This window comes from Canis lupus, chromosome 1, assembly GCF_048164855.1.
Source record: "Canis lupus baileyi chromosome 1, mCanLup2.hap1, whole genome shotgun sequence".
Lineage (NCBI taxonomy): Eukaryota > Metazoa > Chordata > Mammalia > Carnivora > Canidae > Canis > Canis lupus.
Window position 1 is genome coordinate 47,577,333 of NC_132838.1, and position 12,020 is coordinate 47,589,352.

The 12,020-nt window shown below is 40.6% G+C and overlaps 1 protein-coding gene across 11 annotated transcripts in view; it reads left to right on the forward strand.

Moving 5' to 3' along the window:
- ARID1B (AT-rich interaction domain 1B) overlaps positions 1-12,020 on the forward strand; it is a 434,837-nt gene that overhangs the window by 303,663 nt on the left and 119,154 nt on the right. For all 11 annotated transcript variants that reach the window (XM_072828796.1, XM_072828832.1, XM_072828804.1 and 8 more), the window contains one exon: positions 5,021-5,264. In XM_072828796.1, coding sequence (XP_072684897.1) covers positions 5,021-5,264 — 244 coding nt within the window. The remainder of the gene's footprint in view (positions 1-5,020; positions 5,265-12,020) is intronic.

The window sequence follows — 12,020 nt, forward strand, 5'->3', positions numbered from 1 at the left end:
ATTTTAACCTGTGCGTCAAGCCCATGGGAAGTCACAGTGAGAAATCATTAACTGTATCCTATTAAAATCCTTAAACAAGAGACCTGAACTAGTCTCATTGATTGAAATATCTTCTCTGTTTCTAATTCAGTGTTTATCCTCATGCTCTCTTGGGGCACTTCTGAGCAAGAGATGCCCAAATGTGTGCGCTGCTCTGCAGCTCTCTATCAGAGACTGATCTAATGCTATCAGCTAATTGTATTGAGGACCACAGCTTAGAGTATTTTGGAGTTGATTTGGTTTTTTAAAAACCCACTTATTTAATTAAACAAGGGAGTAAGATTTTCTGACTTATTCCCAGGTCTTTGAGACAGTAAGACATCACCAGCATTGACGGAATTTATCCTTTAGGAAGCTAACTTCCTGGATAAACTGAATAGTATCAAAACCAAAGATCCCTCTTGGTGTAGTAAAGTCACAGCATATTAACAATATTTTTAGGGAGGATCATATACAATATGTAGACGTGAGAGAATATTTATATTTAATGTATGTCTGTTTCACATCTATGTGAAAATGCCTTCTGTGCTCCTGGTTCACAGCGTGTTCCATATACATTCCTCTGCCATGCCCTTCCCCACCCTGTCCCTTTGTATTGAATCAGGAACATATTTGTGCTCTACGTTAATTCATAAGTGTTTCTCTTGTCAGAGTCTTGATAGGATTGTTACTGCTCCCCGGTGGCATTTCATTCCAAGTGCAGTGAAATCTCTTGTACTTGTCACTTGGATTAGAATGGAAATTTTACATGGGCAGAGGGTGGAGAGATGATGGTTACAGAGGGAAAGTCTTTACAAGGAACTTTCATTTAAATTAAATTTTAAGTGAAACAAGCTTTTCTTTTTTAAGGCATTGATTTTCTAAAGATAAATTAACCATCGACGGTAGAAGCTATATTATTTTTGGTGTACTGGAAAGTTTTAAATATCCTGAGTGATGTCAGATACTGAAAACCCAACCTAAGAGCAAGATTTTACTTACTCAGACCGTCCTGGCAAAATCCTGAATTTACTGTGTACAAGCCCATGAGGTCATCCCCTCACCCGTCACTCCATCAATACAAAGGAAAGATGCAAGGAATACTGTGGGGCAGGGGACTCTAGCCCCTTAAAAGAGTCCTCCCTGCAATTACCTTACCTGCCAGCTTTCCAGCAAGATAAATGGAAGCACTGTAGCTTGAAGGTGCCTTGGTTAGAATGAGATGCAGTAAGGTCTCTCTCTTCTTTACAGGCATCATAGATCTGATAGTACTTATAAAAGAAGAATAGAGTTGGTGCCCTGCTGACTAAATTGTCCTCTAGAGGAGTATTAGTTACAGAGCTTCTTTGTTAAGTAGGCTGAATGTTTAAACCACTGTTGAACTTCTTTTATTAACATGTTTTAAGATAGCTATACATATGGATACCCTAAGTGTCTGCAGGGCGGGAATATTTCTCTATAATTTACATATAAAAGTTATGTGTATGTATAATAGTAATATAGAAATTATATCTTTTTATTACTCTTCTGTTACACTGAGTCTAGTCAGCGCTGAAATTCTGATGACATGTGAACACTAAGAAAGCCACCGTTTTTATATTTTTCTCTTGGTATTTCCTTGATCAGCTTGTTGAATAACAGAAATGTTTTTCATGCTTTTGCAGCTTGAATGAAGCCTTCTTAACACCCATCCGTGTCACTTGTTCAACCATAACTTGGAATTTTAAGGGAGGACAGGGATGGAATTTATAGGTCGTGTGGAGAATTTTACAAATTTCCAAGTAACCATTTGTTTTTGTGTTTTTGTTTTTTTATGAAGAAAGATTTGCATGAGATTATTTAATTTGAAATAATGGCGTTTAAAAAAATCTATGTCAAGCCTTTTCTGTCTAATCCCATATGCAGTATAATAAAAGATAATGGTTTTATATCTAGTTATCTACCTTTTTTTTTTTCCTCTAAAGAAGCATCAGATCCTACTCCACCCCCCAGCTGATTGTTGTCTGATCGACCCTTGGTTTATTAGTGATACACATTTGTTAGGTATTAACGTGTCTACACAGGGAGCCCGCCAGCCATCCTCACTGGGGGCTCCGTGGGTTATTCTGACACCTTCAGAGTGCTGCACTCTCTGGCTTCCGTTCAGAATTTTCCAGGTGGATGCAGATGTGCAGCCAGACCGTATTTGGTGAAACTACAACAATTCCTGACACACAGTGTGTCATCCTGCAGTTCCACTGAGGCCTGTCTCTCTCTGATTTACCCCCAACGAAGAGGAAAAGGCAGAAGAGGTCATACCAGAAACACTGCTGCTCCTGGAATCAGGGATTGGCACACTTTTTCTGAAAGGGCCCGAGAGTAAATATTTTAGGCTTTGGGGGCCCCGGGGTCTCTGTCAGAGCCTCTGTTGCAGCCCCAAAGCAGCTGTGGACACTATCTAAAGGAACGGTGGGGATAGTGTTCCAGTAAAACGTTGCAGACGATGAAATTTGAATTGCAAGTATTTTTTCATAGATCACAATATATTACTCTTGATTTTTTTTTTTCCAGTCATTTAAAAATGTTTGGTTTGTGGGCAGAGCAAAAATTGGTCGGGTCCAGTGAGACCCCAGCCAGAGCTTGCAGGGGTGTGAAGAGCCCGCTGGGTGGGCCTTCACACTCCTGTGGGTTGCTTACATTAGGTTAGGGAGGGAGTGCCTCTGGATTTGGGATTTAGAGAATTATCCAGGGCCCAGCTCATCTCCCACACTCCTGCACCCATCCCTGCTCTGGGGCCTTGCAGAGCATGTGGGAATCAGCAGTCAGCCTGGGGAGGGAGGTTGGGACATGTGGAACTTGCCACAGTTTCTCTTTCAGACCACCCATGTGCGTGCATGTATACACTCTACCAGCTTTTGTTTCTAGAAACTCAGATAATCCCCTTGATTTCTGAAGTGTGAATATTTTCTACATTGTACGTAGCATGTCACTTGCTCAGTAACCTTCCTCCGCTTCTGACCCTGCTTTGCAAAGTTGTATTCAGTTTCAAAAGTCTGAATCCAACTCTTGTTGAACTGAGTAATGAAGTTAAATACAATGTTTGACCAGCTGACTGTGTGCAAAATCATGCAACTTTGTGTGCCCTGCGTAGACATGTTTGTATAGTTTTTTTTCTCTGAAGTCTGAAAAACGTGATCCCATTTGCCTCATTTCGTTGTGGAAATTTGATGATACTTTCTCTAGCGGTGATATGTTCAATCTGTGCTGTTAACCATTATGTTTGTTATTCATAAGCACAGTTATGGGACATTGAAGATTACTCTCTACTTAGAGGTTATTCTTCTTAGCATAAGAAATTTTTTCTTTTTCTGTAACATTCATTTTTCTGAGGTCTTCATAGCTATTTAGAATGTATTTTTAAATCTTTGGCAATTTTGCTGTTAAAAAAAGGGAGAAATTAATCATATGAGACAGCAGATGGTTAACAGATAAACTTTCCAGGAGACTGGGATCCTAATCCTGAGTTTGCTTTGTGACATTAGGGGAGACCCTGAAGAGCTGTAACCAGCTGTACTTTACCTGGTCCCTTTTGTATCTCCTGGTCTAGATTCATTCTTTAGATCCTAAGCATCTACCTCCACCAGTTTCAAAGTCCTAGTTTCAGAAGTCCCAGGAGTAAGCAATGAGGTAAAATTAAACATTAATAAAGTTGAATGAGTAGAGGGTATAAATTAGAATTGCATATGCTTTGTAGACGATAACATAACCCAGCATTTCTGATCCCATTCTGCAGCATTTAGTCCTAGATCATCAGGACAAATAACTTTATACTGCAAGTCAGCCTTTAGAACCCTGCCAGCACTTGCTCTGGGCCCCCCATGGCTCTGCAGACTTCTAGTGACTTGGGAGTGCAGTCACTGTGCAGGCTGGTGCTCCTGACGGTGACCTGCTCTGGGCCCTGGTGTCACAGCAGTGAGGAAGGCCAGGCTCAAATCTCTCCTTTTTTCATTCTGACAAGGGTGTGGAAGTCTTTGTTCTCCTTTCTCCTCTCTCCTTCCATCATCTCCTTTAGTAAATGGTTCTGTCCTGAGTGGTGTAACCTTCAACAGTAACTGACTAGCTGGGCCTCAGTTTCTGTGTCTGTCAAATGGTGATTTCATTAACTGCCGTACGGAGCGTTAGGAACAAATTAGTTGGCATTAAAAATTGTTTAGCTTTAAAAGTGTTATTAAAAAGTAAGGGATGACAGGATATTATTTCTGTCAACATAACCTCAAAGGGATTTATTTGCACAATATCATACAAAAAAGTACATATCACTATTTCATTATAATGACGCAATTATTTAGAATGTAAGAATTTCTCACCACAAGGTTAAAATTTTGCTGTTCTTTGGGGTGCCTGGGTGGCTCAGTCAGTTGAGCATCCAACTCTTGGTTTCGTCTCAGGGTCATGAGATCAGCCCTATGTAGGGCTCCACACAGCACAGAGTCTGCTTGAGATTCTCTCTCTGCCTGTCCCACACCCTCTGCTTGCACATGGACACACCCTCTCAAATAAGTTAATAAAAATTTGCTATTCCATTAGAATATTAGAGTTTGAAATTAAAACAGTCCTTTCAGTGTTGACTCTGGATAGAAGGATCCAGAACAGTAGTTTTCAGTGTGTTGAAGCCACCATTCCATTCAGATGGTAAGTCACCACCTCAAGTGCTGTTTTCTGGGACTCAAAAGTAAGTGTGTCGGACTAGGTGCTGACAGCTTAGAGGAAAGCAGCCGGATGGCTTTAGGAAAGAAAGGTACAACTTTATTTACCTTAGGGCCAGAACAGCTCTTAGGGTGCAACTCACAAGAGACCTCCTGAAAGTCCTCTAATAACAAGTGGCCATGCTCTGAGTTTTGGGTATTATCTAGAAAAAACTGTCTCTGAAAGGAACATTGTTATGATTTTTAAATAGTTTTTTGGTCAGGAATGGGTCTAGGTATGTTACTTTATAAATATATGGTGTTCCTTTCTTTCTCAGGACCTGTCTGGCTCCATCGATGACCTCCCCACAGGAACAGAGGCCACCCTGAGCTCAGCAGTCAGTGCATCGGGGTCCACGAGCAGCCAAGGGGATCAAAGCAACCCGGCTCAGTCACCTTTCTCTCCACACGCATCCCCCCATCTCTCCAGCATCCCTGGGGGCCCATCGCCTTCTCCTGTTGGCTCTCCTGTGGGAAGTAACCAGTCACGATCTGGCCCGATTTCTCCTGCAAGTATTCCAGGTATTCATTTCTTTAATGATTATTATTTTACTCTGTAGTGAAGACAGACCTAGTGTTCATCAATAGTGACATACATTCCACTGCTTTTTTACTATTGAAAACTTGATGATAGGACCACGTACTAGAAGCTTAACTTTGTGAATTGTCACCAAAGCGTTTGAGAGTTCCAGTTCCTAAAAATAATCAACAATGAATATAAACAATTTCTCTGATATTTTTGGTTTGGACATTTACCTTATGCTAGAAAATTATTCTCAGCATATTTTGTTGTAATGACTCTGTTCAATAAGATGCTCTGTTGGTAAGTGCCACTGAGGTGAGATTGTGTACAAGAATTGGCTGTAGATTGTATGGTTCTATTTAATTTATGCTATAGCAGTTATTTTGTAACCCGTGTTTTGTGTTTATGCTCACCTGTATTTTACTTGGGCCCACACACATCCAAGTCCTTGTTACTGATAGAAATGTACCTTCTAATTTTGATATGAGGAGTTCATGTTCCAGTTAACTCCCATTCAGTATTTCGGTGATCATACAACTTCTGTCTGTATCTTCAGCTTCCCTTATTATGTACGTAGGGTTATTTGTCTGTTTGTCCGTCGCGTCCAGCTTTCTTATGTCAACATTACCCATTTCTTTTATCAGCAAACTAAATGTAATTTTTTCCCTCGTAACTTTTGCTAACATGATCTAGGTGGCTGTCAGAAAGTACCTCTTACTAACCTATTAGAACTAATATTAAAGATAACTTTTCTGATAGTTTACTCTGTTGTCTTGAAGCATGGATGGTAGATTTACCCCTTATTCACATTTTATTTCTTTTATATTTAAAAAATGTTTATTATGGGATGTTTTATACATAAGCATAAGAACATGCTAATCGTGAGACATAACCATCAAAGAATACTCATTAACCCACTCTCCAGCTTAAGAATTGGAGTATGACCAGTGTTGTTGGTCCACCTTTGTGTTCCTCCCTTATCTTCAGGCTTCTTCCTCTCCTCTGCCTCAAATACTGTTTGAATATGTTTTTAGTGTTTCTTTTTGGAGTTTTTTTTGAAGAATTCTATTACAGAAATTCATAGGATATATATTATTAGTTTTGTTTAGTTTTGAGATTTATAGAAACGTACTTGTAGAAACATATTTAGCATGACTATATAATTTATCAACCAAGCTGAGACACGGGGGGGCATGGAAAGGTCACTATTAATAATTACAGGACAACAAGCATAAACTAGGGAGGTTCTTGGCAAAACAGAAAATGTGGTTACCCCATTTGTACTACAAATGGTCTCCTAGAGTTTGCTTTTTTGACTAAATGTTCTGTTTCTAAGATTCATCCATATTTTAGATACAGCTATAATTTAGCACATTTGGATTAAGGCATTTTGATGTTAACCTTTTTTTCAAAAATATGTTTATACCCAAGAGATTGTAGTAAACCTGGATTTATCTGCTTTTAACATTTTTAAAGCTATGAATACTCTATATTTCAGAATTCCTTAGGCAGTTTTTGGTATTGAGATGGTTTTTGAAGCATCATCTGCCTACACATTAGAAAGTCATATGTAAACTACTGTATTTGTCAAGCAAGGACGCACTGCTTTCTAATTTGGATCAAAAGGACTTTTCTTAATAACTTCAATGAAAACTCTTCTGAGGTCTAAAGATACTGCAGTTTATCATTTAAAATTCCTGACACGGGTAGTTCACAATCTGATGATTTTCAGACATACGTGTATCATTCCATTGGGCATTTTGAAACTTCTTCCTCACTGTTTGGATTTTGATGCAGTGTGGAACACGTAACCCAACAAAAGAGCTCACTTTGGACACATGATAGCACAGACTATGGAGGAGGTAGCTCAGCAGGTAGAACTGCCTTCAGAGTCTGGTGCTTCGTTGTGTTATGTGCAGGGTTAAGTTGGTCAGCAGATGACGCCTCTGTTGACCTATTAACTCCACCTCAAGCGGGGCCTGTTCTTTACAGTTGCTGCAGGTGGGGACCAAACTGTGATTCTCTCTGCCAGCTTCTTAGGAAAGTAAGTTTTTAGAAAGCCTTCAGGTTTCTTGGAAATGTTGTTTAAAGCCTACAATTTGTTTTTAAACTTGGGTCAGAGATGCTAACCGCCCATGGCCTACATTTTCATGTCACCAGACAGTTCTAGGTCAGCTCCTCTGCATCTACGTGGTCCAGGGGAGAGATGACACAGCAAAAGTTCCACTTCTTGGGGGAGGAATGTTCTTCAAGTAGATTCATAACCAGGTGTGCTGAACGAGAAGCCATAGAGTGATGGAGTTGTATACAGTGTGGCAAATGGAACGTTCCTTTGATGTGTGTGTTATTTATTGTAAGGGGAATAACCTCGTGGGAGATCTGAACAACAGCTTCACCACTTGGTCACTCTTCTCCTGGGTGGAATCACAATAACATATTGGTAGGGATGGACTTTCATAATCCTCTGACCTCACCCCTCATTTTACTGCCACTTCTTAGCTGTGTCACGGTGGAAAAGCTTCGAAGCCTCTCTGCACCTCAGTTTATGCAGTTGCAAAGATAATAACCATATCTCTCAGGATTCCTGTTAAATTTAAATGTGCTGATGCACATAAAGCAGGCACGTGGTAAGCACTCTGCGTGTTAACTGTTGTGGTGGTTCCGGTTGTTGTTACTGGAGACCTAGAGGCTTGCCCACATGGTGACTGTCTGGAGCAGAACAGTTGGTTTGGGCAGCAAGTCTTCTGATTCGTAACCCATTGGAGCTCTTGTACACTTCAGAAGACATGCATATAAAGTTTCCAGTGATGACTTGCTGTTTACTAAGTTTACTCCTTAGGACTGCTTTGTGCCAGCCATGAAAGCATAATGTATTTTCACGAAGTTGAATCCATTTTTCTTCTAACTTGAAAAAAAAAAAAAAAAGATAGGTTAGTGATTGATCTTCTAGGGGATTAGGTCTGAGAAGGCCCAGGGGAGACCAGAAAATTGGGGTAGGGGCACAAGAATCTATACCCTTGCTTTATTTAGATCATAGATTTGACTCTTGTGGGATGTGATAAGCCGGCAGTCTAACATAAAATTTAACGATAGATGCAGTTTAAAATCCAGGATTATTTCTCACACTTTTGTATGTACCCAGACAGTATCAACTAACTGATCAGTATCACCCTCTCATTGGCCTTAGCCATTGCTACTAAGGACAAGAACACAGGCTGGAAGGGTAAATAGGAATGAAATTTGGGATGCTCTCCTGTGGGAAGTGGGGGGCACCCTTTTTTAATTCATACAGAAGAGCCACACATCTATATACATGCTTGCCCAGGACCACCTTAGTGGTCAGCTTCCATGGCTTGTGTCCAGATACCACATGTTTCTCCTCTTCTGTTCCCAAAGCTAAGCCCAGGGACGTTCACACATCAGCTTATAATAGATGCTCATCATAAATCTTATATGTTGTAATCTGAAAGGGATTTGTTAAAAATCATGTGGGTTTTTGTTGAAAAAAAATTTGGTCTTCTCTTTCCCTCCACCTAGCCTATATGCTCTTTGTTTTCTTTACTTTTTTAATGTATTTATGTGAACTTGGTCATAGATAATAAAACCACATTTTAGAGATGCCCATAAAGTTGATTGTTCTTTTTTTTTTATTTAACCAAATGCAAAGGCACCTTTCCTTAGAGAATAGTTAGGCCCATTTAGGAGTCTCACTTTCTCCTATCCCATCCGTAGTCCTCATGTTTAGGTTTTGCAAATCCATACTTTATAGATCCTAAGCTAATGTGCAGTCTACTGCCATTTGCCTCTGAGTCTACCCTGGTGAAGTACACACATCAGGTGGCGATTGCCTGGTGTCCCACCCAGGGCAGGATACTTAGACCACTGCGTTGGGAGCACATGTTTGGAAATCCCACCTACCTTTTCTTTTGTCCATAGTCTTGTGCTTTCCTATCTCCCCTTCCTTCCCCTCCTTCCCAGCACTAACTTGTTCTTTTAACCTCACTTCTCTCCCATTACCTCCTGCTCTAGCTTGCTACTGCCTCTCCGAGTGTCACAGACTGACTCTTTCAATCATTGTCTCTCCAGCAAGTCATTGTGGAAATGCACAGCTGCTGTGTAGCTGTTAGCCTCGATGAGGTGAAGCCAAAATGTTGTGGGGGCTTCTTTCTAGTGTTGCCTCCCAGGGTTTGGTTTTTTTTTTTTTTTTTTTTTTTTTTTAAAAAAAAGAGCAATCATTTCTCTATCTCTGTCCTGGTAAATGAAATTGACAGCTAATGAGAACTATCACAGAGGTGGATAAACAAAAGCCCAGTAAAGCATCCCGAATGGCTGAAGCTGTTTCTTGCCTGTTAAAGCATTTCTCCACCCACTGCAAATTTGCCCTCCTATCATGCTGCCTCACAAACATTGTGAGCGTCATGGGAACAACTACTGTGATGCACGCTGGCACTGCATCGGCCCTGGCACAGCCCTAACTCAGTAGGGCTTTTCCTTCCTGCGTTCTTTTGAAAAGCAGGATGGAGGTTTTCTATGGTGAGTAGCCACATGGATTCTCCCTTTGTTTGCACATTGCTGGGCTCTGGCACTGCAGCAATCTATAGTTAGAAGTTCAAGAATTTCAGCCCTGGTCGTTTAATGTAAACAAGCGTTGGAGACCAAAATGTGTATGTTATACATTCCCCCAGTGCCATGATGAATTTTCTTGTTTTTACTTTTTGTTTTCATTTCTCTCTCCTTTTTATATTGGTGTATTTATCCTTAGAGACAGAAATGAAATATCTTCATCTTTCTAATTGGGTGTGTGTGTATATATACACATTTAAATCAGGCAAATCTAATGTCGGGTGCAATTGATTTGAAAGGTCTGATGTTAGACATGTGGTTTCCCTCCTAATAAATGATCCTGTTGTACTTTTACTGCTTACTGGCTTACATCCTAGAGTTATTTACCTTGGTTTTAGGAAAATAAACTGTTGGGTCTTGAATGTATTGTATAGGTCTTACACAGGGCCTAATTCGTCCTAACACATAGTGAAGCTGACACAGCACAACACCAGAATGCATTGCTGTTGCCAGAAGATTTAGTGGATGTTAATTTCACTTGTCTTGCCTCCAGAGCCAGCCATGCCAGTTTACTAACAAAGCAAAAATGTAAATAAGCCGAACTTTTTTTTTAATTTTTATTTTATTGGCCAAAGGCTTTTGTCAGCTTTTTCCTCCATGTGCTGTAAGCAGTAACAGTGTTTAAATATTAAGAAGGGTGAACATACAGTGGGGAGGTGATGGGCAGGCAGAAATTAACTGTTCATAGCCTGATAAACACTTTTGTTTATAAAAACTTTACACGTTCAGACTGCTGAGAATATTCATTGGTTTTGTTAATAACCGAGATCTAAGGATAGTAACTGTAAATCCCTGAATAGATTTTCCTCGTCTTCTAAAACAACAACACTTGGCATCTGTACCAAGTCCAATTTTAGGTGGAGACCCTTTCATCTGACAGCAGAAAGGTTGCTGATTATAACAGGCTAGGACCAGAGGTGCAAACCTAGGTATTCACACTAGCGTCATGATGAATAGATGTTTGTTTTCATGACCATTCCTTCTGTCTTCGTCCTAGTGTTTATTATAAGACTAATCAAAGACCACATTCTCCTGGCCATCATCAATAGATAAAATAAAGTTTCGTCAAATAAGAGTGTAAAACTCTCTCTTTTTAAGTTTTCTGTGCCTTGCCATCTGAGGTCTCACCTCCCACGTTGCCCCTCCCCAGCTTGACTGCTGTCTGGCTGGCCTGCAGCAAAAAGAGAGAAAGAGAGATGCAGAGGTTGTGGGTCAGGGCAGTTTAAAAGCTGAGAGACCATGGAGGAGAAGGGCAAGGCGAGGCAAAACTTTTCATTAATCTTTTAAGAGCGGTCCTCATCGCTCTGATCTTTTGCTATGCATGCTTCCCTCCTCTGGAAGCTGTTCTCTCCCTCCCTCCGCAGTTTGCTGGAGCACTGCCTGGGGCACACCTCCGCACAGGGCCCCCCCCCAGGACAGAGCTGCTTCCGGGGATCCTCCCCCAGGCACAGGCCACCTGGCACACTGTGCCCCTTTACCTATACAGGCTCAGGGCGGGCAAATAACTTAAGTTGCTGTCCTTCAAAAAGGATCACAGGGTTTCAGAGCCTGTAGAATTGGTTTGCCGGAGATAGCCCTTCCACCCTCTTAAAGCATCAGTTACTGTAGAGTTAAGCATGATTCTCCGAAGCATTATCATGTCAGTTCCTGGATGGTGAGTGATGCATCCAGCATACCAACTAGTCATAATGAATTTGTATCCCTCAGGAAAATCTTAGATACTAAAGGAATGAATTCCAAAAAAAGATGGCACATATTCGATTAAACATTGGAAAATGACTCTTTGGGCAGCATTGTGGTATATTCAGAGCCCTTCTATGTAAGCATTCACCTGGTTCTACCCTCCAGTCGGCCAAGTGAGAGCTAAGGTATCTCTGGGAGCTGATAGAGCTGCAGATACAAACAAGAAGATATTCTGGTCAAAAAACTAATTTTCTTGCTTAATTTGACATTCAGACAAGCAGATTCTGGAAGGATGCTATAATGGGAAATAGAAAAATGAATTGCATTTAGGAGTTAGTCATAGGCTGGAGTGAACAGGAAGGATTTTAGTGAGAGGAAATGATAGTTCCTGGTCTAATTTATCAAGATTAGTACCTATAAAATGAACACTGGAGAGTGCAAGCCATGTC